At 41.2% G+C, this 27,614-nt stretch overlaps 1 protein-coding gene across 2 annotated transcripts in view; it reads left to right on the top strand.

Annotated features, from left to right (window-relative positions):
• Positions 1 to 27,614, top strand: part of LOC6031266 (serine-rich adhesin for platelets) — a 273,589-nt gene that overhangs the window by 83,775 nt on the left and 162,200 nt on the right. For both annotated transcript variants that reach the window (XM_038253669.1, XM_038253668.1), the window contains exon 4: positions 1,988 to 5,181. In XM_038253669.1, the coding sequence (XP_038109597.1) occupies positions 1,988 to 5,181 (3,194 nt within the window). The remainder of the gene's footprint in view (positions 1 to 1,987; positions 5,182 to 27,614) is intronic.

Below are 27,614 nucleotides of genomic sequence, written 5' to 3'. Positions count from 1 at the left end.
CGTATTTTTTGGAGTCTTTTTATATTTTAAATTTATAAGTCCTTCTTTTATCATCGTTGATAGGAAGGCACGCCGCCGGTTAAGTTCGTTTAAGTTATTGTTTTAATTTCATTACAATCGTTTACGTGGTGTCCTGTTTTCTTTTCGTTTATATTCGTTGATCGTAATAATTTATTCCAACTGGCAGCTTTAGTATTAACTCATCTTCTATTTTTGACATTTGCTCGCGATATCTTAATTGTACCAACAGTAAAAATATACTGATAAGTCCAGCCCATAGCACTACCGCTCGGTTGGCACGCGTTCGATTAAAACAAACTTTTTAAATAATCAATTATTTATCTTTCCGCAGCCGGCTGCCTAAGATTTAAAATTTCAACCGATAAACAAAATGCTCATGGTCACATCACTGCCACTCGTGAATCCTGACCTCATACCCATCTACTAACCCCCTCAAAACTCATGTGATACTTTGTCGGAGATGCAGTCGATTGGGCGGTCTCTATCACTCAAGTATCGGACTAACATTCCCATCCACTTCCCCGTGACCCTACCACTGGTCGTGGCCGGCGCCGGTATTGATCAGCATGATAGGGGCCTTTGAGAAGTTGCGAAGCGAGGAAAGATAGCACCCACTTATCTTCCACGGCTCGTGGATGTAACTTCTGGAGGTCCTGGTCAATAACGGAGTAGCAACTGCGGGTGGGCACCTATTCTTCTTCTTCTTCTTCTTCTTCTTCTTCTTTCTCCGTGTTCAATTTGTTTGTTTTTGCAGTGTGGTAATGTCATTAGCGCAATTATACGATCCAATAACATCGATTGTAATGCGATAGCTCACCGCAGCTAATTATGTTTTTAAACAATTCATATAATTTATGTTTTTTGTATGGAAACAATGTCCAAATAAGCCTCATTTGCGTCCATCACGTAGACACAGAACAAATGGTTATCAGCGATCCGGTTATTATTATTAATACCCCTTCTCGGAGTACGACTAAAAACGGATCCACAAGCCAACGACCCATCCGGAGTCGCCGCCGCTGTATTTAGATTGGCCGCGATAAGTCACGTTCTGTTTGAGGTTATGTGTGGGAGGGGCGGAAAATCCCTCGTGGTCTGGCCCGACTGTTTTTTTTTATATTTTGTTTTCTCAGGGAAAACACTACTCAACTTTGGTCGGGCAGGAGATTTTGGTCTGACCCAAAGCCAGGTCAAGGAGTGCCAAGGAAGCCAAGGAGATTTGTGGCGAGGGAAAATCCAATAACCGCCTTTTTAGTGGCCATTTCGATGGAAATTGAAAATAACATCGCCGGGTTTTCCGGGCTTGCGGGACTAATCCGAGATTCTGGATAAAAAGTGGGTGAGCCATTTGGATCAAGGTTGTTCGAAATTGATCAAAGTTGAACAACAATCCGTGAGTTGTAACCTCAAAAAGACGCGAGTACTCCACGTTGAGTAACGAACACGTGAGTCGCGCGTTTCCACGTGCGATGAGATCCGAACGAAGGTGAGGGTAATTAGCGCCAATAGAGTGCTGGCCAACGAATTTCGCGTCCAAAAAGAAGTTTAATTCGGAGCACCTCGTAAAGCTGGAGATGTAACTTGCGCTGCGAGTCATCCGATCTGTGATGTGTTGTGTTGATTGAACAGCGCGCGATTGTGGGGGCAATTAGAGGTTTTTGTTTTTGGCAAGGTACCCACTCTGGGGTGTTACACAAGTGATCGCGCAAAGTGGTGTTCCTAAATGCTGATAATTGTGGGCTTTTGGGGTCAACCTAGTGTTAGTTGGTTCACTTTGATAAGATCGCAAAACATCGTTGAAATTTCGAAGCAATCAAAATAAAATAAAAACATTTCGAATCAATTTATCAAACAATGGTCACAACTCCTAAGAATGTTCCGACTATGGATTCATGAACAAATGTTAAACAATGTTCTTCGTCATACTGGTCATGTCTGTAACATACGTTTTTTTCTCCTCTTGCAGGACCCCACACAATCACGAATACCACGTATTGGCAGCAGCAGAATCCCCGTTCCTGGTTCCATCAGCCGCCCCCCGCACCAGTTCCAGTCCAAGCTTGCGAGGCCCTCGTCGGCGGCGATCCCGTTTGCAACCCCCGCCAGTTTCCTAAGGCCACCGAGGTCATCCGCGGTCACCATCGCGCGGTCCTACTCCGGCGACAAGCTATGTCAGGGTGAACCCAGTCCGTTCCCGGTGTTGGCCGCCTCAACACCTGCACCGCAGTTCAAAGCGCCGCTCGGTGCGGTGTGTAATTTGTACAAGAAGTTGGAGCTGGTGTCCACCGAAAACCTGAACGATGTCCAGCCGCTGGACAACACGTTCGCCGTTGCTTCGCCATGTGGTGAGGTAGACTTTGCGGACGGTCGCATGCTGGTGGATGAATCGCTGGAGCTGGTCGGTGCAGGCAGTACAGACAATCTGTTGCTGGATCAGGACGCCGCCATGTTGAAGATGGCCTCCAGCAACGAGACGGTCACGCTCAACAGCGATGGGAACGTGACGTACGAAGTGAAGCGCAGTGAGACGTTCGTCAAGCAGAAACAGGAGGAGGTAGTGTCGGTCGGGAAACTCGGTGGTAGTCGAGAGTCATTGAATCGAACAAGAGGAGCTTCACTGTTTTTGACGATGAGCAAGTCGAGCGCGGATTCACCCGTCCTGGATCGGACGCACACGCTGGACGAACCGAAGCGGGCGCTCTGTTCGACGATGGTTGGTAACGTAACCCAAAGCATTCCAAATATTACGCAGGAGCTGTTGTACCGGACGCACGAGATCAACAGCCCGGACCGGCTGCTGCCGACGGACCCACACGTGGTCCAGAGACCCACCAGACTGACGTTCAACTTGAACGAAACCACCAATTTGTTGCACCTTTCGGATCCCGCGTTGGAATTGAACAAAACGCAGGTATTCAGCTCGACGATGCATTCTCCGCTGAACGTGACGAAGAACGTCGGGCACGAATCATTGGACACGAGTGCCGGCGAGCGCACGTTGGTCGCGGAAGAACTTGACGAAGACGATGGCCACCACCAGAGGAGGCAGAACGAAACGATGGATGTAGATGATAGTGGCGGGGGTAAGGAGATTTTCGATTTAAGTTTGGAGGAACCGGCTTCGGTGGGCAGGGAAGAGGTGGCACTTCGACCGCTGGAAGGACGATGCTCGATCCCGGCGAAGCAGCGTTTCTCGTTTGGGTTGGATTTGACCGAGTGTACGCTGGACTGCTCGATTGAGCTGTGTGATTCTTCGGTGTCCTCGGCAAAGCCACACGTGAAGTCTCCCGTATCAACCAGCCTGACGAAACAAGGTTCGTTCGAAATGGACGAAAGCTTGGGAATATTGACTCCGGATCAGATGAAAGAATTTCTGGATTCAACCACGACAAACACGAACAATACCAACAATTTGGAGCTGCAGCTAAATACGGGTTCCCACAAGCATGGACTGCACCATTGTCGAATTGACCAGACCCCATCGCCGGAGGAGCTTCCGCTAGATCCGGTGGGTGTCAAAACGGACATGTCGGACATTGTGCTGCCGTCTGAGATTCCCTCGAGTCAGGCGACGAGCATGTACCAGGAAATTTCGCAGACGGATTCGGACTCGAAGACGGATCAGATGACGAAATCTGCGACCTCAAAGGTCTCCAATAGCTTTATTACGAGTATTACCAGTATAACGAGTTTGGACACGGGTTACCAAGGCGATGGTGAAATGTCCCGACCAGCGAGCCGCGGGGCGGATCACTCACCATCGAATGGACCACGAATTAAGAACCCGGGTGCAGCACCGTGGAATGCTCCCGCAGCTCAGGCAGCGCCTGCGGTTCCACGGCGGCAGGATCCCATGACTGATAGTGACTTTTTCACCGAAAGCGATGCGGACGACGTGTTCAACCGGGGTGACCGGCGGGCCCAGGTCATCGACGGGCAGCTGTACGGACCCATGGTTCAGGGGGCAAACGTATTCATTAATCAACAGCCACAAAACGACGATTCCTGCATGGAGTCGAGTGGAATTTTCACTGACGTCGAGAACCGCGGCGATGACGACTTGGTTCATCGACTGTCCGAGGATCGCGAGGAGGAGGATGAGGAAGAGGAGGACGAAGGTCAACCTATGGCCATGGAGAGCGATATGAGCCCCGACGCGTCCACGGAGACCATTAGCAGCAGCAACACGGCGTGCAGCCAAAAGAAGGTACTACTTCCCCAAGACGCGGTGGAGGAGGACCAGGAGGACGCTAATAGTTTGCGGAACGCTTCACTGGTTTCGTCGGTTAGCACGAACGACGCGTCCATTGAGATGGTGGTGCAGGTCGCGGAACAAACCTTCGAGATGCCACCAGGTGACGTCGTCGTCGGCGAGTCCACACAAAATCAATCCTCGTCGTCACCGGTCGCGACATCACCGTCATCACCATCATCATCATCGCCGTCAACGGCCGTAGTGGTGAATGGTACTGCTGCTAGTGGTGGTAGGGTCGATAGTAGTGCTAGTGAGGTCGTCGTCGTCGCAGTTGAAGCACGAGGAGGCCCAAGTTCCGACAGTTTGTCTGGCGCGGCCGTCGGTAGTGGAAGTGTGCTCGGGAGTGGTGGCGGCAAAAAGCCCAGCTCCAGCCGTAAACAGCAGAAAAATGAATCGAATTTGGTGCTGAAAAAACACGAAATGTCGTCGCGCGCGACGTTGATCAAGACTCGCTTGTTCAAGGATTCGGTCGTAAAGTCGGGTTCGGTTTCGAAGTCGTCGTCGTCGCGCAGTGTCGGTGGCAGCGTCCTGAGCCTGGACGCCGGGAATGAGTGTGAGAATCAGGAAAACAAGCGTCCCACCAGTGGTCACGGTGGTCCACGTGGTGGCGTTGGCGGAGGCAGTGTGGGCAATCTGAGCTTTATGAAAAAGTCGGCCACCCCCAACAAGTGGGACGCAGTGATGAGCAAGATTGCCGAGAATAAGTCTGTTGTTAAGAAGAATTTCAGTGATGTGAAGTCGAAGATCAGCTGCGGCAAAAGTGGCGGTGGTGGTGGTTTGGTGGGGCGCCGCGTGGATTCACCGGCCTCCCTCAAGAGCCCACCGTCGGAATGTGCCAGCAGCATCGCAAGTCGCGGCGCGTCTACGCCGGGCGGGAAGCGCACCATTTCCGGATCGGTTAAGCGGTAAGTTTCGGCCCGTAATTGGATTACGCAAACTCAGATTCAAATCAGATTGGCAAACATCAATAATTCAAATCTGGTCTGGCTGCCTGACTATCGGTATTCACGTGGCGAAACTTTGTTTTGTTATGATTATTGTGCGCGTGCGCGCGGATTTTGTTTGCTCCGAAGAACCTACTGACGCAGCGTGACTGTGTCAGCGGGCAGTCAGTGGCTCTGGTGCTTGCCGGTGTGAGTCTTGTGAATGACTTTGGGCTTCTGGAGGCTCCACTCATCGTGAGGGTGGTATGCATCTGCATTTTTGGGATTGAGTAAAATTGGGATTTTCACAATGATTAAATTTTACAAGCTTTGTTTTATTTTATTTATTTATGTTGTGCTATTTGTTTGAAACATCTGTATAGTAAAATAATAATCGAAGCTTTTCGTGTTTATTTATTTATTTACATTCCATTTGCAGTTTCTCATTAGTCACACGGTCGGTTGCTGAGAGTGATTTTTGCACATGTATGTGAAAAATGGCAAAGCTTTGCAAACACGATTAAAAAAAAATTAAAGCTTTCACGTGGACCAAGCTAAAAACTAATGATTTATTCAAACAATTATCAGCAAATTTTACATAATTATTTATTTTACTGTGAAGCTACATAACACAGGATCAAATCAAATCATTTTATCGCTGTTGTAGATCACTACATTTTCAAAAATTGTGAGGTAAATTTGTAAGTTTTCTCAAACTTAATTGGCTACTGAATTATGAAAAGAATCAAAAAAGTTGGTGCTCGGGGTCTTTACATTTTTTTATCTTATTGTAGAATCCTGGAACCCAAAATTGTCTTTTTAAGTTGGTCTCGTATGATAAATTGAATTAGAACAAAAATCGCAGTGAAACTGTTTAACCCTTTAAGTAATTTAGCCAACTCTTTCGGGTACTAAACCCTTTTCACTGCATACCATCCCTCACTCATTATGTAAATAACCGGTTTGCGCTAGGTGGGCTTGTTTGTACCATTCATTTAGCGCCCCAAGAGAGCAGTACAAAACTGGGCTTCAACACTCATGCTTGGCCTCAGGTCGCGATGGTAGTTTCCACCACCCAACCCCTCCTCCCTCCACCCACACTACCCCAAACACCTTAACTTTTGTCTGTGTGTGCTTTCAGCTGTTTTCGCCACCATGCGCCCGCCGAGAATGGCCGATGATGATAATGAAAAGCTATTATTTAATTGCGCGACCCGAGCGCCGGCACACGAACGCGTGTTTGTGTTTTTGTGTGTCGGTGGGTGTGTGTTTGAGATATTTCAGCGAGGCTCAGAATGACTAGCTTTTCTTACACCAAGTCACTCTCAGGCGCAGGTGAGGTGAGCTGGTCGATTAAGATTAAGCTTTTTGTTGTTCAGTTTGTTAATCTGTTGCTATTTTGAATAAGGCCATTTTTTAGTACATAATCGAAATTTCTACAAGCCAAAATTTAATATCTCAAACCAGAACTAGACTAACATATATTTGATTCAACATCAATTTCTATTGAAAGCTATTAAAACACTGATTTGTTTTTTTTTCCAAATCAAGGCTATGAACAGAAAAAAAGTGGAATTTTGGAATGTTGAAAAATTGGTTGGTTGAATATTGCCTCTTTTTTGAGTAATATTACATAAAAAATGTGTAAAAATGTGAACCTGATGAATGGTTATCAAAAACTGATGAAAATTCAACATTTTCAGAGGTAAAATTTTTGGAACACAAAATCTGTCACCATTTCCTGATGAATATTACCATCATATTTTTCTGTGTGCTTTAATGTTTGATTAACACCCTACTGCTCAAATTGTTATTTCAAACATTTTTTTTCTCGTGTTCAGGTGGTTATTTTGACCAATTTTTGTTCTACGAAAAACTTTACTTCTCTTGTATGTTTGTTTTTTTTTTCTTGTTTTATTTTTGTCTTGTTTAGTTTATCTTTGTTTTTAGTAGTGTTTATACCTCTTATCATTACATTTTGCCTATTAAATTTCTAATTTTGTTTACAGTAACTTTTTTCAATTTTTTCCTTGTTTTTCACATTTTGTACTCTAGAATGCCACCATTATCATTTAGATTCTAAAAAAATGCGTAGAGGCATAGTCTGGGACACTCCAAAAATTACTGCATTTTTTTTATACTTAACTCTCTACAACCCAATCCCGTCTTTAGACGGGCTTCGATTTAAAAAATCGCCAAAAATCAATATTTCAACCAATTTTTGATTTTTAAAAAGCATTGGAAAGAAGAACTCATAGAATTTTTGAAAATTTATGGGTTGGAAGTTTTACTTGTTTTATGTGACTTTGGCAATGTTTTTAAAAATGTCATTTTTGTAGGGGTCAACTTTGGCTGTGTTTTTTACTAACATTTACTATATTTGAGTGTAAAAAGAAGTATGCAGTAATTTTTCTAGTGTCCCAAACTATGCTTCTACGCTTTTTTTTATAATTTAAATGATAATACTGCCATTTTATAGCAGAAAATGTGAAATACAATCAAAAAATTGAAAAAGTGACTGTTAAAACATGAAAAAATTAGATACGCGAAATGCAATGAGAGGGGGTGGAAGAATAGGCCAAATACTACCAAAAACAAACAAAGATAAACAAGATAAATGCATTTTAAAATACTAAAACTGAAACAAGAAATAAATAAAACAAGAGAAGTAAAGTTTTTCGTAGAACAAAAGTAGCTCAAAATGACCTCCTAAATACGTTTTTAAAAACATGAAACATCCAACCCTAAAATTTTCTAAAATTTTAAGAGTTCTTTTTACCAATGCTTTTAAAGATCAAAATGGGTTGAAAATTGATTTTTTGTCGATTTTACAATTTTTATATTTTTTTTTTCATTTATTAGAGAGCCTTTTAGACCATTAAGGTGAAGCCGTTGATCATTTTCGAAGAAAATAGATCATCACTTTAAAATATTCTGAATTAAATTCAATTTAACGAATTTCTTCACCAAAAGGAATCAGCATGTGCCGGTTGTTGCCTTCTTGAAGCCACTGAAAGAATTTTTGGTCTAAATCAAATGCGTTTGAAAATTTAAATAATTTTGTGGTACAATCATTGACGTCCTAGTTGGCAATCATTGATTTATGACGATTTCCATAACATTGCAAGGAATGGGATAATCGTTACCAAAAGGAATCAGCATGTGTAGGGCACTATTCTAATCAACTTGTAGAAGGAATTTTGTCAAAATATTGAAAGCTACGCAAAATTTATATCTTTCAACGAAAAATCATGGCAATGATGGAAGTCTTCACGTTGGCTGTTTCGGCTCAGTTATGGTTTCTTTCTATAGCTGAAAATGTAAAAACAGGCAAAACAATATAAAAAAATCATGTATTAACGAGTGTTTTTTTTGGGAAAAAAATCTTTTTGCGGTGCTGTACACTATAAATTCATTGACATTCAAATTTATTTAAACTAGCCCTAACATGCTGAAAAAGATTGAAAAGGGGAAAAACAATTTAAATTGTTTCAGTTGATTGTTCCGCTATTTTCATAAAAAAAAATGTTTTGAGAAAAATTATTTTGTTTGCCACGGCCTAGATGTAAATTGTTGAGTGATGAAATTGAAACAAGAAAAACATAAAACATGGAGTAACATTTAAAAGATATTTGAAAATACTAACCCAATAACATTTTATGTTATTTATAACAAGATTTATTATTCGCCGTTATGATTTTTTTTGTTATTGGATTGTTATTGTATCAACAGACTAATAACACTTTGAGTTATTCTTCAAACAAATCTTTGTTATTCTTTTTTGTTATTTTATCAACTAATCTGATCATCCCAATAACAGTTGGAGTTATTTTTCCATAACAAAAATGTTATTACAAAGTTGTGTTGGTTTTCAACCAATATCAGACCAATAACAAATTTTGTTATGATAACATAAACTGTTATTAAACTCTTATGCAGAAATGGATTTTGCAAGAATATTCCATAACACGTTTTGTTATTTTAACAGTATTTGTTATTGAAATGGCATGAATTTCGATATTACCATCTGCCCGGGATGGCATTACCACAAATGCTCATAATTTTTGACTAATAAAAACTAAAAAACACAGCCAAAATCACTACCAAAAAAATCTTAAAATTTTTCAAATGTATTACTCTATCACATGAAGTACGTAAAATTACCAATTCCATGATAACATGAACATTGAAGAGTTCTTACTTTTAATGCTTTATCAAACTTTGATTGATTGGATGAAAGACTTTTGCGATTTTTTCAAAATTAAGCTCGCCTTAAGACAAAATTGGGTTGTAGAGAGTTTATTATAACATTTTTTTTAAGATGGGTTTTTAGCATTACAGTAAAGCTTTATTATTTTCAAATACCGTGAACCGGGGTGACATTGATAGGATTTTAATTTATTTTTGGAATATTTTCTAACTGGTAAGGGTTTTCTCAAGACTATTATCTTTAAAACATATTCTAGGGTAGGCCACATAAGGTCCATGCACTATTTTTGAAAAAATGTTTTGTCAAATTTTGCCCACTTGCGTTGAAAATTATTACTTTGAATACCGGGGTGACTTTAATAGTCTTAGTTTTTGTTGTTTAAATCAGGTTAAATGGGTTCAAATTTTATTTTTACGTCGAATGTAGCATCGCTAAGGTTGCTGATGTAGTTGTAAAATCAATGTTTATATTTAGTTAACTAAGTTTGTAAGCTTATTACCAAAATACATATAATTTTAGGTAAAATTGTTAAAAAGTCAGAATTTTCTGTTTTTTTAAAATAGTTTTGTTTGTAAAATTATCATACCATATTGCATTTTAAACTGGATACGAAGCACGAATTAAAAAGTTTCACATTTTGTATAAAATTTGTTCTATTGAAATGCCTTCAAATTTGGATTTTTTTTAGTTATGCTTTCAAAAAAAAAAATATTTTTTATTTACTCACTTCGTTTACCTTCTCCTAATGGAAAATTGTTCGAAGAATGCGAAATTGCATTCCGTTTTGAAATCATGTTCATAGAGAAATTCATGATAATTTGAGAATATGAAAATAATGCTATTCATCTACATTTTCTTAATCATAGTTAACAAACTTTTTAAACTTTTCAAAATTTAATGAAAACTTTTTCTAGAAGTACCTTGAACCTTTCTCTACGCCAGTCAGTATGATTCAATGCAATTCCGTACGTATTTTATTTGTACTCATCATTTTGTGAAAAAATCTCAAACCTATCAAAGTCACCCAGTTTTACGGTACCAACTAAATAAAAATAAAGTTATCATGAAGCCTTTGTAACGAAAGGCATTTTAATGAACGATTTCTGATAACTTTTTGATTTTCATTCAAAATATCGAAAAAAATACTTTTTTTTTCGATTGATCAATTGGAACATCGTCTGTTGAATGCTATTTTGTGACAACGACCGTCTAGTACTTTTGAGAAAATCGATTGATGGTAAATAATTCCTAAACTTTTTTATTGTCATCCAAATTCATTGGACATTTTTTTCTAAACTTTTGATGGAAAATTGCTGCATTACTTTTTTCAATAATTTCATAATATTTTTACCGATAAATATCATTCCATATTAAATATACGCAACAATAAACATTTGGGAGACTCCGCTTGGTTTAAACCAGGGCTGTGGAGTCGTAGTCGTGGTCGGGGGAGTCGGGCACTTTTTGATTTTCTTGTAGTTGTTTGAAGTTTAATTATATTTAAATTATTTTTAACTTGATTTTTGGAGACTTTTCTAAAGGGAACGGCAACATTAACTATGAAGAACAATTTGCCTGATTATAAAATAATAAAAACAAAACGATAACTTTACAAACGAACAATTTTTTAGAAAAGGAAATAAATCTCATTAATTTATGATATTTTCCTGGAAGTATGATTTCCACAGTCCATCTCCAGCTTCATATTTCCACCTGTTCCAGCACACACAAGGGGTGCTGCAGGTGTTTGCAAATCGCTTCTCATTCGACAGGTGAGTGACGTATGCACTTACTGACGATGACCGACAGGTATACTCTTACACAAACACACAGCCACAGGTGCGAGTGTTTGAGTTCATCGCGTGCACTTGATATGTAATCGTGCTGTGCTGAGTGTAATGTACCGCGCGAGCAGCTGAGATTCACGCACACTCAATCATGAAATGCACGAAGAGAAGAGGAAACTTCGGAAGTCGGTGATTCGAGTGAGGCAAGGGTTCAAATTTGAACGACGAAGAAAACGATGATGATGCTGCGGCCGATGCTATTGATAATGACATCGGCGCAAAGTTTTCTGTGTCGCGCGATCACGACTGCATCGGCATTTCGAGCTTGGCGCAAGTTCAACGACTACCCGAGCAGAAATGGGTCAACCGAGAAGTGACGCGACGGGGTGACGACGAAGACGACGGAGATGGCGACAGCAAGGGATGCGACGGCGCTAATGACGCCTGACCCCGCAGGTGGTTGAAATCGATTTGGGGGTTTTGAAACGAAAATGAGTTTCAATTTATCGTGTTCTAAAGCTTTTTTATTTCGAGTTATGAAAAAAGACATTCTCGAGTTGAATTGAAAAAAACTGTAGTGCAATCAAATAAAATTCAAGTCCATAACTTACCTAAACAAGGCTGCGAATCCACTTCCTCCATTTCAATTTCTCGTCCACAAAAATAGACTCCAGTCCATTCCACAATTCGTCAATAATTCCTAAAACCACAATCAATACTGCTTATGAGCAAACCACGCATAGTTTAAGTGCATCATTAAAATTCACTAACGCCAGGATTTGCCCACATTTCTAGTGCGTATAAGCTTTTTGCCCAAACTTACATTCACTCTCAGGTGTTTGCCAAATTGAATGTTTCCAGTGCAGTGAACCGGCAAATGTAATCAACAGGTTTGTAGGAGCGCTAGGCCCGGCTCCAGGAGGGCTTGTTGATTGTCCAACCTTTCCACTGTGTTGCAGGGAATTCCGTGGCACAACACAGCTTCAAGGCGACAATCGGCGAGTGGACTGTATTCACGACTTTTCTCAAGTGGACTCCTTTGGCCAGGATGCAAGAAAACAGCTTGTTTCACGATGTTAACTTCTATATTTACAAGCTTAAACTGACTTACGGACTAACAAAATCATTGGGTTTTTAAACTAAAACTTCGGCATTTCTTCCCGAATCTTCTTTGCAAAAACATTCTTATTATTTAATCTCCTATCGGGTGCGCAATCCTTTTTCCCTAAACCATGTACACGCCTCTTCTTCTTTTCATTCATTCATTTCTTTCATTCCTATGCCCTGCTCTCCTATTGGTCTGTTTGCGCAAGCTGCCTGCTCAGACGCGCTGCGCGTCCTTGAGCCTATTGTGTGCTGTGAGATACATGAATGAAATATGTGTGAAAGGGAAAGGACACGAATGGTGAGTTGGTCTGCGGTTATTTACATGCTATTGTTTCTTTTCTTCTTCAATGTGTGGCGTGTATGTGCGGGTACATTTGTGTTGTGCTATGTGTTTGAAACAATGGAAGGATTAACTGACACTGTGGAAATGGATGGATTATTCTTGCAAATTTACTATACCTGACACTGTTAAAAATCATATCGGTTGGAAACTATATCTTCTGAGCTGAAAATTGGGCAAATTAAATCTACTTTGGCGTTGGCGCCAACATACTCCCGCCGGGCAGAGATGGAATCTCTGTGACCTTAACCAAATTTGCATTATCAATGATTGGCAGAACAGCAATCTTATGGATCGCCCGCTTGTAAACTAATGTACCGATCTGTACTTCGACCGTACGCACCAAATCATCTTTCCCGGGGAAGGTTTTTGTGATTTTTCCCAACTTCCAAACCTGCACGGGTGCATCTTTTTCTTCTAGCAAGACAATCATACCTGGTTTGATGTTGGCGGACTTGACTCGATTCTTACCGCGGGGTTGAAGGGTTTGCAAATAATCGCGATGCCACTTTCTCCAAAACTCATCGCGCAATCGCTGCATGTACTGCCAGCGACTGAGCCGATTTATCTGAACACCTTCACAACTGGGTTCAGGTACGGCGGTCAGGGGACGACCAATCAAAATGTGTCCGGGGGTGAGAATCTCTGAATCATTAGGTTCTGAAGAGGTAGCATAGAGAGGACGAGAATTTAAAATTCCTTCTATCTGAGTCAGAACTGTAGCGTACTCTTCAAAGGACAACTTGGCTTCCTTGAGAGTTCTCTTCAAATGAAATTTGGTACTCTTAACGGCGGCTTCCCAAATACCACCAAAGTTGGGGGCTTCGGGGAATGAACGACCAATTAATTTCACGAGGCTGACAGAACTGAGCGATTTCATCGACTGTGACTTGGGACTTCAACAATTCATAGAGCTCATGTAGCTCGGTTTCGCCCGCGGAAATTGGTTCCGTTATCGGAGTGGATTTCTCGGGAAGTCCTCGACGACCTACGAAGCGTTTCAGAGCTGCGAGAAAAGTCTCTGTACTCATATCTGAAACGAGTTCCAAATGTACGGCTCGAGTGACCATACAAACAAACACCGAGATGTAAGCCTTTACGATCTTGGGCTTGTATCGACCATCCTTGACATAAACTGGACCTGCGTAATCCACACCAGTGACCTCGAACGGCAGAGCTTGGTTGACACGATATGCAGGAAGATTTCCCATCAACTGACTAGCGACCTTCGGGCGAGCCTGAAAACACGTGACGCATCGATGAGTGATTCTGCGAACTGACGACCTTCCGTCGATCAGCCAAAATCTTGTCCTCAAAGCAGCGATCAGACTCTTGGGACCGACATGCAAATTTTCTTCATGATAAGCGCGAATCAAAAGGTCAACTACAGGGTGTTTCGGCAAAATGTAGGGGTGTTTGGAGTGAAACAACAGCGAGGATGGCTGAAGCCGACCTCCAACTCTCAAGACACCGTCCTGGTAGAACGGGTGCAAACCTGCAATCTTCTTGCACGGTTCGTCATTTTGAACACGGTGAATTTCGTCACTGAGTGCCTCATGCTGGGTTATCTTTACGATCAGTTCCAGCGAAGCGCGCAACTCAGGAATCGTTAGGTGAATCATGAACACTCGACAAGACGGATCTTTCTGACGACAATTTTGGATGAAACGCTGCACGTATGCCATCACACGCTGCAGCTTTCTGAACGAACTGAACCTTGTAAACACAGGAAGCTGGTCTTCATTGAACACTGGGGTTGCAATGATCGGACCAAGCTTCAACTCGGGGAGTTCATCATCTGGAATTTCTGGGGGGATTTCCTCATCATACACTTCGATTCTCAGGAAGAATGGGCCTTCCCAGAACTCGGACTTCGACATTAGAGCCTCGGGAAGCATGCCTCTGGAAACAATATCAGCGGGGTTGTCCTTTGACCTGACATATTTCCAAATAAATCCTGCGGTGAGCTCAAGAATCTTGGCAACTCTGTTTCGGACGAACACATCGAGCTTCGCCAAGGACTTCTTAAGCCACGCGAGGACAACCTGACTGTCAGTCCAAAGTACGACTTGGCTTACCTTAAACTTGACAGTCTCGAGAACTCTAACCATCATGCGAGTCAACAGTTCACACGCCATCAACTCTTTGCGGTGAATGTTGAGATCTTTCTTGGGCGAACAAACTCTTGATTTGCTGCATAGGAGGCGAAGTTGAGCTCTGCCGTCGGACAAGATGCATCGGACGTAAATGTTTGCACCGTAAGCAACAACGGAAGCGTCGGAAAATCCATGAAGCTCAATCGCGACAGTCGACGGGCTGATAACATAGCGTGGAATCCGAATTTCACTGACCTTGGGGAGGGCTCTACGGAAACACAACCACGACGCCAGAAGATCTCCTTCGACCTTGGCGTCCCATGGCAACTCAATCAACCACAACTTCTGCATGTAAAGTTTCGCAACAACAATCACGGGGGATAGAAATCCGATGGGATCAAACAACCTGCCGATTTCAGAGAAAATACTTCGCTTGGTGAATTCGGTGACATCTTTTGGAAGACGCACCACGAACATAAATTCGTCAGACTGGGGACACCATGTCAGACCCAGTGCCTTGACGACCTCGTTTCCTTGATCGAGGCACACAAGTTTCTCGCGATCAGATTCGGGAACACTACTCAACACTTCCTGGCAATTCGAGCTCCATTTGTGGACACGAAAACCTCCAGACTCAAGCATCTTTCGAATCTGCCGCTGGACGACTACAGCTTCGTCAGCGGAACTAGCACCGGAAAGGATATCATCGACATAACAATCATCACGAACCACCTCGGCTGCTAGCGGAAACTTCTCTCTTTCATCTTGACACAACTGAACTAGACATCTGGTCGAGAGGAACGGGGCAGCTGCTGTGCCGTAAGTTACCGTCTGTAACTCCAGCACGCGGATCGGCTTTGAAGAGTCACTCCTCCACAGAATTCGCTGGAACCTCGTCTGAGACGAGTCGATAAGCACTTGTCGATACATTTTTTCAATATCGGCAGTGAATGCAATGGGGTGTTTACGAAATCTGAGGAGAATACTGAACAAATCACTTTGGACCGGCTTTCCAACGTGGAGAACCTCGTTGAGCGACTTCGCCGTAGAACCTTGCTTGGCCGACGCGTCGAACACTACTCGCAGTTTCGTGGTCGAGCTCGTCGGCCTCAGGACGGCGTGGTGGGGCATGTAGTACCGATGCTGGTCTACATCCTGGACTCATCAACCTCACGACAATGACCAAGGGATTCATACTCATCAATGAACTTAGCATACTGCTGCTTCAGACTTGGTTCTCTGTTGAGACGGCGCTCCAACAGCAGGAACCGACGAAGAGCGAGCGAACGGTTGTCTGGCAACCCTGACACATCTTCTCGAAACGGCAATCTAACAACAAATCGACCTGACGGTAAACGACGATGCGTTTCCACGAACAACTTCTCACATTCATCAACATCAGAGAGTGGGGGCGTTGGATCGGCAAGATCCTCGACCTCCCAAAACTTGGAAATCGTTTGATTCAGCACATCCAACGAAGCGTTGTTCGCGATGTGTGAATGGTTCACAGAATTCTCGATTTCGCCGGAAAATACCCAGCCGAAATGAGTTTCGCGCAACTCTGGCAGACCGTCTGCCAGGTGCAGCTGTCCTGACTTAAGCAGGCTGAAAAACATGGAGGCACCAATCAACATATCAATTCTCTCGGGGACATTGAACTCTGGATCCGCAAGTTGTATTCCCACTGGGATCGACCAGGAGGAAACATCAATCTTCGATCCGGGGATGATTCCAGTCACCTTTGGAACCACCAGACATGCGATACTGGCGGCGAAGGCCGAGTATCTCGAACGAACGGTAACCCTGACTTTCTCCCTAGCATACATCTTTGACCCACCTACACCAGCGATCGGAACGTACAGCGACTCACGAGGGGCCTTCAACTTGTCGGCAATCCGCTCGGAGAGAAAGTTTACTTGCGAGCCACTATCAAGAAGCGCACGGCAAGGAACGGGATCTCCATCATTCTCGATCAGGACAAGAGCCGTCAGCAACATCACAGTTTTCAAACTCTGGGAATGGTTGGATGAACATGAAGAGTTGAGAGGGGTTTGCTGCTGCAGGTTCTGACTCAGTGTAGTGGACGGGGAAAGGTTGGGAGATTCAGACTGAGGTGTTGTAGGGTTCGTTACTTGGAGGCTTGGGGTTGGTCTTACGCTTTGAGCTTTGGAGAAAGAGTCGTTATGGAGCAAGGTGTGGTGTTTCTTGTGGCAAGTCTGACATTTCAGATTGCTGGAGCAACCAGAAAGTCGATGACCAGCTCGGAGGCAGTTAAAACATAACTTCAACTCACTAACTTTGGCATTGCGCTCCGGAACTGTCATCGCCAGCAACTTCGAACATTCAAAGTGACGGTGATCCGCCCCACAAACCAGACATGACTTGGCGACCTTTGCAGATGTGGCAGTATGGGATTTTTGGGTTGGTTTGGGGCAAGATGGCTGGGTGTTGCTTTGCTCCTTTGCTGAGCTCAAGACGCGCGAATTTTGGGAACGTTCAAGGACTTGGCACTCGGTTTTCAAAAATTGCAATGTTTGGTTAAAGTCTGGCAACTCACCTTGTTTCTGCGTCCTTTCCCACTGCTGTCTAGTACTATCATCTAAGCACCCTACCACTAGCTTGTTAATGATAAGTCCTGACAACCTGTCGACGACGAGTCCTTGGTACTGCAATCCGGCGACGTGGCGATCACAGGCTTTGGTGAGCGCCTGCAAGTCCTTGTGGTTTCCCTTGGTGATTGGCTTGAGCTGCAACAATCCATCGATGTGCGTATCCACGATGACACGTTGGTTCTCGAACTGCTCGCTGATCTCCTTCCAAACTTGCTCGTAGTTGTTGTCTTGAATCATCTTCGCGGTGATCAACCCAGCTGCATCACCGACCAGAGCTTTGTCGAGGTGATGCAGCTTCATGGCGTCGGAATCGCGGGTGCGACCGACGAGGTCCTCGAACATGGCCTTGAACTTTGGCCAGTTCTCCGTCTGTCCGTCGAAGGTCGGTATCGGTGCTCGAAGAGGTTGCTGTTGCACGATCACTTGAGGCGCCACTCCGTTGGCACCGACTTGAAAGAGGCCAGCGACCGGCTGGTTGAACATCTCCATCAGCTCTTCGACCAGCACCAGCGTTTCGGTGTGAAGCTGGTCAAACACGTCGAGCACATCATCTTGTTCCTCCTTCTTGTCATTGGCAACCACTTCGATCACTTCACGATGGCGCAACACGTACTCCTGGTAGTGCGCTTCCAGCTTCTTCTCGTACACCTTCAGCGTCGCCTTGGTAATCCTCTGCGGGTTCTTCTTGGCTTCGTCAAGGGCATTCTTAATTTTCGTCACTTTTCCCTTGACCTGTCCTCGCTGATGAATCAGCGATTTCACTTCATCTGGATTCACGGGCTGCTTCATTGGCGTGTGTAACACCATTTTGGCGCCCTCACTTCACTTAACTTTGAGTTTGAGTTCACTTTGCAACCTTTTGCTTGTTGCACTTTTTGTCCACGGCGTGGACGCACTTTGCCAACTTTTGGCACACGAGTTTTTGGTTTGGAAAACACTTTGGCTGTGCTTCACTTTGGTCTCTTTAGACCCACTTGTCAGTTTTTCCTCGCATCCGCCAAAGGCCACTTTCACTTGTCCGGATTGACGGACCACTTTGACTTCCGGTTGGCGACTCTCGTTGAACGTTCACTTGAAGAACCATGAAGGTCAGCACTTTTCGCACAAATCCGGCTCGACGGACCATGTAGGAGCGCTAGGCCCGGCTCCAGGAGGTCTTGTTGATTGTCCAACCTTTCCACTGTGTTGCAGGGAATTCCGTGGCACAACACAGCTTCAAGGCGACAATCGGCGAGTGGACTGTATTCACAACTTTTTCCTTCAGTGGACTCCTTTGGCCAAGATGCAAGAAAACAGCTTGTTTCACGATCTTTACTTCTATATTTACAAGCTTAAACTGACTTACGGACTAACAAAATCATTGGGTTTTTAAACTAAAACTTCGGCATTTCTTCCCGAATCTTCTTTGCAAAAACATTCTTATTATTTAATCTCCTATCGGGTGCGCAATCCTTTTTCCCTAAACCATGTACACGCCTCTTCTTCTTTTCATTCATTCATTTCTTTCATTCCTATGCCCTGCTCTCCTATTGGTCTGTTTGCGCAAGCTGCCTGCTCAGACGCGCGCTGCGCGTCCTTGAGCCTATTGTGTGCTGTGAGATACATGAATGAAATATGTGTGAAAGGGAAAGGACACGAATGGTGAGTTGGTCTGCGGTTATTTACATGCTATTGTTTCTTTTCTTCTTCAATGTGTGGCGTGTATGTGCGGGTACATTTGTGTTGTGCTATGTGTTTGAAACAATGGAAGGATTAACTGACACTGTGGAAATGGATGGATTATTCTTGCAAATTTACTATACCTGACACTGTTAAAAAATCATATCGGTTGGAAACTATATCTTCTGAGCTGAAAATTGGGCAAATTAAATCTACTTTGGCGTTGGCGCCAACAAGGTTCAACGCTATTTTTGTTGTGTTTTTTTTTGCTTAGGGGTCATCAAAAGTTGTGGCATTACCATCGCAAATGAACGCTAGCAGCGTAAGCTTGACGGAACTTCCCCAGGTTGTGAAGCCTGTTAAAGCTGACGAAACGTTGGCGCACTATCAATATTCAGCAAACAGACTTAATTGACCGCTTAATGAGCAGAATGCCCGATGAGCCGCGCAGTCTATTTGAACTGACCCCATCTGTTTGCTTGCCCGGTTTCAACGCTGGCAACGTACTTTTCTGTCTTTGTCTTTCACCCCCAAAGGTATGAGATGTTGTTGTTGTTGGTGTGAATTTAGAACGGCTCGAATAACTTGATCCATGGGCTAGGTCCAGAGGTCAATGCTAACTATTTAAGTGCTTCGGGGTATGTTGAGAAACATCTACCGTATCGCATGATCTGCTAACATGGTATGTTATTACATTAGTCATCTTGAACAACTGGACGATGTTCGGGTGTGAAGCTTAGACAAAATTGTGGTTGATCTACGTGGCCTCAGCAGTAATATGTTTCTCTGACCACACCCTTGAACGCTCACTGCACGTCAGTACCATCCACATAATCATAATAATCATCATTAGTGGAGTTAGCCATCATACCATCAATCCCAAGAGTGCAGTTAACTCCTTTCTACCGTCGTGTAAACGTATAGGACCTTGAGTTGTGGTTTTTCTTCGAACATTCGCAAATTTTATTAACGCTTTGCAAGGCTTTTTATTATACTTTTAATGCTTAAACTTTCTCTATAAACCAATTTGCTATTTTAAACCAAACTACACAAAAACAATATTAAAATATAAATTAAAAAAAGAAAACGCATCTATCAAGCTTCTATCTTCTAGCTTTTAGATTCTTGTTTCAAGCTTCTATCGTTTAGCTCTTAGCTACTAGGGGAAATATATCCATTTTAAGCCTAATCAACGGTCGTGTTTGAATGATGCTGGATAATCTAGAGTGTTCCTTGAAATTTACTAAAACCAAGTACACCAACAAGTAGAGCATCTTTTTGTGAACATTTCCAATTATTTTCACTTTTACTGAAACTCATTCTAGCATATGAAAAAAAAATCCAAATGTATTCTAATCAGACGATAATGCATTGGGCCACGCCCATTTTTCTATTTTCAGCTCAGTTCTTTTTTTCCAGCGCTCTTTTGGGTCTGCTTAGTGCTGTCAATTGAAAAGTAGCATTTATAGAGAAAGTTTCCTGGCATCACTGGTTCACTCCAACAGGCTCTGCTAGTGGTGTTGGTGACCACCCTTTGTTCTTTATTTGCCTTCGCTCGGTTTTCGTCAATAGACTTGGCGCGTTTGTTTTTTTATGGCGCTTGCTAATTATTTACATGTTTCGGGATTATTTTTCAAGTGAGTGACTAACTAATGTGCGAAAGAACATGTTGCCGGTAGGAGAAAGCAATTTCATATCATACGCGCTTTGAAAACGTTAGCGCAAGTGAAAAGATATTGATGGCGACTTTCGTTAAGCAGTTAAGCTCTCATCTTGCGTATGGATGTGTGTGCCAACAAAAGATGAGAAATGGTCTCGCAAAATAGAAATTATAGAGCAAATCCAGCTCAAATCAGGAATTTTTCTGGTACTTTTGTACCCGACCCTCTCCGATTTCAATGAAACTTTGTAGACATGTTATCCTAGGCCTATATAAGCCATTTTTGTGTATATGGAGCCAATAGTACTCGAAAATAACATTTGAGAAGGGGGTAAGGTATTTAAATATTTTTGTATTTTGTAATTACTGTATCTCGAAGCCGTTGCGTCGTATCAAAAAGTGGTCAAAGACGAACTTGTAGGAAATTGGACGAGCTTTCTGAAAAAAGTACACTGAAACAAAATACACGCCACATCTATGAGATTTTTGGTTTTAAGTCTAAAACTTAAATTTAAAGGTGATGTCACGATTTTTTTCGTTCAAAATTCTTGAGGAGATAGCCTAAAATATAACCAAATACTGACGAAAAATGCAGGATGGTATGCCTCTTCTAAAAGAATACAAAATCATTTACTAAAACTGTTTTTTTGAAAAGAGGTCTAAACTTCAAAGTTTTTGAAAGTCTCCATATTGACCATTGTCCTATGTCCAATCCTTGGGAACCCGCATAGTCATGAACTATATAACTACTTTATGATAAATAGTTACTCAACTATTTATCAAATGGTCTCTACTATTCATTAAATTGTAACCCAACTATATATGTACGATATATCAAACCATTAATTCCATTCCCAAAATAGTTTTGGTCGATTTTACTATATGAAAAATTAGTTGTTAGGCAGAAAACTATATGAGGTTTTCATACATATGTAAATATTTTTATAAACTTGGATTTTACGTCAGATAGTCATTGCCCAAAAATTGACTATTCCTATATAGTTTCTGAAAAACTACTTTACCGACACTACTTTGCCGACACTTTAAAAAGACCGCAAAAATGAACCCTACAATTGTTGTGATAACTACTTCGGATATAATCAAATTTGATTTTTAAGTTCTATCGATAGTTGGAGAATGTTTACCGCCATTATATGTGATGTTATTTACGTTGCTGCCGAACTGCTGCCGCCTTATCCGATTGATCTATATCTGTTGGTGGTTTTTCAGTGGTTTTGGTGACATGTTGTGTTAGAAGGAGCAAGCTCGGGGGCAAGTATTTTCGATAAGTCCAAGTAGTCCAAACAATTGACTCATTTTATAGTGAACAGTAATAGTCCACCATGTAGTACACATATTTTTGGTGTATGGTAAGAACAGCATGCCTACTTTTTCTGGAATAGTGAAAGTCAATTTCATGAGCCCTCGTAACATTTTTCTTCTTTTGGGAGTTTTCTGATAATCTGAGGAGAAGTGGGGGTGTTGAAGGTTCTCTATCATCCAGAGGAATCGACTGTGATCAATTTACTTGATAAAAGTTGAAATTTTTGTACCAATCGTTTAACATATAGTTGGATTATATAACAAACTGTTATTGTACTCCATACTGTGGAAATATTGTTTGAACTATTTGGACTTATAGAAATTTTTAATTCAAAATAGTATGGTGTATAGTAATTTTACTTCATGTAAGTTGACAAATTATTTGGATTATACAAACCTATCGAAAAAAATGTGGCCGCCATCAATTGTGTTCTACTATAGCATTTATAGTAGGTTTTTAGTTCTTACAGGTTCTGACTATAAAAATCTAAAATCTGTGGAATTTTGCTATATTGTTCTCAATAAAGTTGATAAATTGTTTGAACTATTTGGACTTGTACATTTTTTCGTTGAGTCACGTTGTCTAAACAATCCGAACTGTTTAGTGTAAGGTTATTGTACCCCAAATAGTTCAAAAATAGTTAGAATCATTAGATTTACTTCAATAAAAACGTCATCATTTGACGATCAGTTTCGTTATGGTTTTGTATAGTGCCGTAACTATATGATAATGGTTAAGTATGTGGTAACTACATCTCTTTTAGTAGTAATATAGTTTGGACTATTCCCCCGATGGTTTTTGATTATGCGGGAAGATACAGCGGTTTTAAAAATGAAAATGTTGAAAAACGGTTTTTTTCGTGGTTTTTGGCAATTTCTATATGACAGACTTGGTTTTTCAGTCTTGTAAATATTTTTACCGGAAAGCTCGTCCGATTTCCCATAAGTTTGCCTTTGACAACCGGTAGTGGGAATCGATTGGTAAATTTATAGACTAAATATTTTTTGTGCTTTAATCGAGCATCAAACTCTCCATATGACGAAGATAGGTGTTTAATTAGATAGGGTACATTTTCTCTAGCTCTATCTTCTAGCTTCTTCATTTTAGCTTCTAGCTATCTTCTTTACAAATTAGTTGGTTTGAAATATTTGTTGAAGAATGTTTTTTTTTGGACCATCCGGATTAAAGCATGCTTTAAATACCTCTGTGAGCGATAAATTCACTGTTATTTTTTATTTCAATTTTTATTAATCTTTATTTTACACAAAACTGTAACATGTAAATGAGCAAAATAAAATGAAATTTAAGAAGAGCTTATTTTCGCTTTCACAATAGGCTAACATTGACAAGCATCACGGAATACCGCCAAAAGCTCTGCTCTCATGGCATTTTCCTGTAATCCATAAAGCTGCAAACAAATTGCACGCGGCTTTGCCAATCTCACATTCTCTCGTGATAACAACCCTTCAATATGCGCGACATTTCGCGACAAACTGATAGTCCCGGCTCTGAAACTCTCTGTGGACTCACCTCACACACAGGTATCACTTATTCAATTACACCGGATCGCATCGAAGCACTGCCTCTCATGTCCGTGTTGCTGATTGCAAATGCAAATACTAATAGCTGCACCATGCAAGTTGCAATTTGCCGGCGTACTTCAGTCACACCTTGCCCATTGACGGCCGGTTCCCGACACCGCCTGAATAATGTGTAACACAATAATGGATTATCCGCTTAATTAAGTTTGTGATGATAATATCAATATTTAATGCTCGCTTTGCTCGCTGAGGGACTTGGCCAGGGCAAGCGAGACATATTGTAATAAAAGCATGCATGACCTTTTAAGGGATACACTCAGCAGTGCTTGGGGATTCTATCAAATACTGAATGACAACTCAGACGATTGTGTTTTAGATGTATCGGAATTCACTTAAAACTTTCAGGGACACTTCGGAGGCTTTTATCGTTCAACTATTCGAATCCTGTGTCCACGTTGCCCTGGAATCTAGATTCGGACTGTACAGAAGTGAATGCTTTCAGGCAATAAATTCGGATTTATGGTTCCTGGGCAGTAAATCAGAGACCTTATTCCTCTCCATTCAACTTCAACACACACAAACTTCTGTAGTTGTCCTTGCCAGAAGCTGCTGGCTACAAAAACACAACCAGCTAGATATGACAACGCAGAGCAAACAATGAATGAACCGCCCGAGTTTCCTTCCGTTCGCTGCTTTCCACTTGATTATTGATTTATTGCATCACCTGTGTCACTAACTTTGGTCGGAACCTCAAGCCTGGACTCGGCCACATCATAGACCGCCTCTATCAATATTTAAACCAAGGGCCAATCGCACTAGCTACATACCGGCGGCTCAGCCGGGCAAGGTTGTGCGTGACTTTGTCCTAGCGCCGGAGCCTAATGGAAATGCAGGGTTAGTACAGAGAGTGAATCGATTATAGCGCACGGTCACAGCTGCAGGAAGTAATGGGCATCTCATCGAATCAACGATTCATGAGGACGGCGTGTCCCAAAGCTTGCTCATTATTCAAAATTACGGTCGATTCCGGTCCCCGACGCAGACGAAATTTATCACATTGGGACCGTAAATCAGCCCCATAGACAGCAGAGCAGAGCGTTATGACATTATCAATGTCCAGTTTTGGAGACAGGGCGAACAGAAGCACCAGATAACCGTTTGTCAGAATGTGCCATTTGTAAAGGACAGCCAGAGACAGCAGCAGTACAGCATTCAGGGGATACAGCGAGATGGGACCATCCATAAACGTGGACACTTAAGGGGGGGAGGGGGGTATGGCAATTGTCCACGCTCCATACAAAAAAGATTTTTTTTTGTATGGACAATTGTCCACGAAGGGGGGGGGGGGGTTGAGAATCCCAAAAAAAACTGTCCACGTGGTTTATGGATGGTCCCGATGGAAACAGCCAGCAATCGATACTGTCTAGCCACGCTGCTTCCACTTGGCTCTTGGCTGAAGAGGATACTTTACGATTCGGTTATAATCGTTGAATATTTGTTTTAGTAAGGATTAAACATGTGTTTTAAGGTTTTTTAAATATTTAATTTGAACTTATTTTCGGGAAAATGCAAACCAACATTTTTTTTTCTCGAGATTTGATAAAAATGTTTAACAGTCTATATACCATAATTATACCATCAACAATTTTTTTGAAAACACTAAATTTTGGCGTTTTTTAATGTTGGGCTAAGTTTTGAATTTGTTGAAAAAAGCACAAAATGTCACTAATTAATATTGAAAATCGGACCATTATTTTCTAGATATTGGTGATCAAAAAACGACAACACTGAAAATATCTCATATTTCCTGTTTTATTCTTTGAGAATTTTCAGCTTTTCGTGAATATTTTTTTTTTCAAATTTGGGCAAACATGGCCACTTTTTATTAAATTTAAATACTGCGACTTGTTTTTTAAAGTTCCTTTAAATGGTTATTTTTTAGAAAAGTTTTTCTTAAAACATAGTTACAGCTTTTCAAGAAATCCTAACTTGGTCAAAGGTTTTTTTTCCTTTTTTGGTTTAACTGAAAAGATGACATTTCATGTTTCCTGAAACAAGTAAAAAAATAGATTTTTAAGAATTCAACATTTGGTGACAAAATTTGGCAATTAAATAAAAAAATATTTAAATCATAATAAAAAACCGTTGTTTTTTACATTTGAATGAAAAAAGTGCATAAAATAGTAGTTTATTTAGTAGTACATTTATCCAACGAGGTTCTCCGAGTTGGATAAATACGACCAGTGCAGAAAAATTCAAGTTTTGCAATGTGTTCCATACGACATCATTTTTGGCAATTCCGAAAAACAACTTTTGAATGTAATTGTAAGTCAAATGTCCATGTATTTAGTCAATCTACCGTTTAACCCTTTCAGGCCTGATGGGTTATATATGACCCAAATATCGAATTTTACAAAACTAGCCTATAATTTTCGTATGGTCAAAAGAATCATTTTCACATCCTTAAATAAAAAAATATTTTTTTGAAAATTTAGGCCTGAAAGGGTTAAATCAAAACAATGTCAAAACAAGTGCTAGCAGAGAACAGTAGGCTGTTTCGTCATTCGAGAATGACAGGAAAAGTAGGAAGCTTCAAGACTGAAGTGCAAAATAGTAGTTTATGCAACAAGTTGCAAAAAGAGGATTTTTTCAGCACGAGTCGAGCATTTATCCAACGAGGATCACCGAGTTGGATAAATACGAAGAGTGCTGAAAAAATCTAGTTTTGCAACGAGTTCCATACAACATTTTTTGCAATTCCAAAAAACACACACTGAGTGAAATTTTATGTCAAATTTTCATGTATTTTGTCAATAAATCGTTTAAATCAAAAAAAATGTTGAAAAGTGTTACTTTTCGAAACAAGTGCTGGAAAGTTCAACTTTTCAGCACCCATTTGTGTGCTGAAAAGTAGAACTTTTCAGCATTTATTTTGAAAAGTGTTGCTATTCGATTCTGTTATTTTTGGTACAGAAAAGTAGGCTATTTCGTCGTTCAAGAATGACAGGAAAAGTAAGTAGTTTCACGGCGGAATTGCAAAAATGCATTTTTTGCAATTCCGCTGTGAAACTGTCAACTTTTCCTGTCCTTCTGGAGAAACGAAACGGCCTACTTTTCCCTACCAAAAATAACAGAATGGAAAATTAATACCTTTTAATACCAGTGCTGAAAATTTCTACTTTTCAGCACTGAAATGGGTGCTGAAAAGTTGAACTTTTAAACACTTTTATCGAAAAGTAACATTTGTCAATATTTTTTGTTTTGAACGGTATATTTATATGTGTTGAGGATGATTGACATAAATTTTTATTCAAATAGCGTTTTTCGGTCAACCTCGTTGGATAAATGTACGATTCGTGCTGAAAAAATCTGCTTTTTGCAACTTGTTGCATAAACTACTATTAATACAGTCTAGTTGTTTTTAAATCACATTTAGCAGTTAAAAAAAATAAAAAGGTCTCATTACTCTTAGGTTTTTTTATTTGTAATAATTGTGAGTCGTATTTATTTTATTATTAAAGTTCTTGAGAAATTTTAAAATTTAAAACCATAACTCGAGAACGATTTTACTAAATGTTGGCAGTAGTATATTTTGAATATTGGCTTAGAAGTTTGGTATTTGTATCAAGTTACAAAAAGTACAAAAATACTAGCGGTTAAGCTGGTGGTATGTTCTTATTTTATCAAAAGTGATTTGTTTGCTGTGCCAGTGATTTTGAAACCAGAGCAAAATTGGTTAATGTTGTCCTCTCGTCAAGTGTACAATCTTGTTTATGGACCAATCACTTTGTTTAAAGGTAAACAACGGTTCTGTGCACATGACAATCATCAATTTCTGTCACCCGTTATCAGCCAGCCCAGATAAGCACGCTATCTACCTTTACTTGAAATACCTTCCCATTTACACAGCCATAACGTGTTCTACATTCACTTATGAATAATTGACAAGAGAGGTGTCCTTACATCATCTTATCTCGTGCATTTCACACCTTTATTCCCATATTCCGTTCACGGCACTGTGACTGCAACCGAGTTGGTCAAGCTCTCCTGCATTTGAAAGCAAAATTGATGTCGTCGTT

The sequence above is a fragment of the Culex quinquefasciatus genome, chromosome 2 (genome assembly GCF_015732765.1).
Source record: "Culex quinquefasciatus strain JHB chromosome 2, VPISU_Cqui_1.0_pri_paternal, whole genome shotgun sequence".
NCBI lineage: Eukaryota > Metazoa > Arthropoda > Insecta > Diptera > Culicidae > Culex > Culex quinquefasciatus.
The sequence above is the reverse complement of the archived record's forward strand: the minus strand, read 5'-3'. Positions and strand labels throughout refer to the sequence as shown.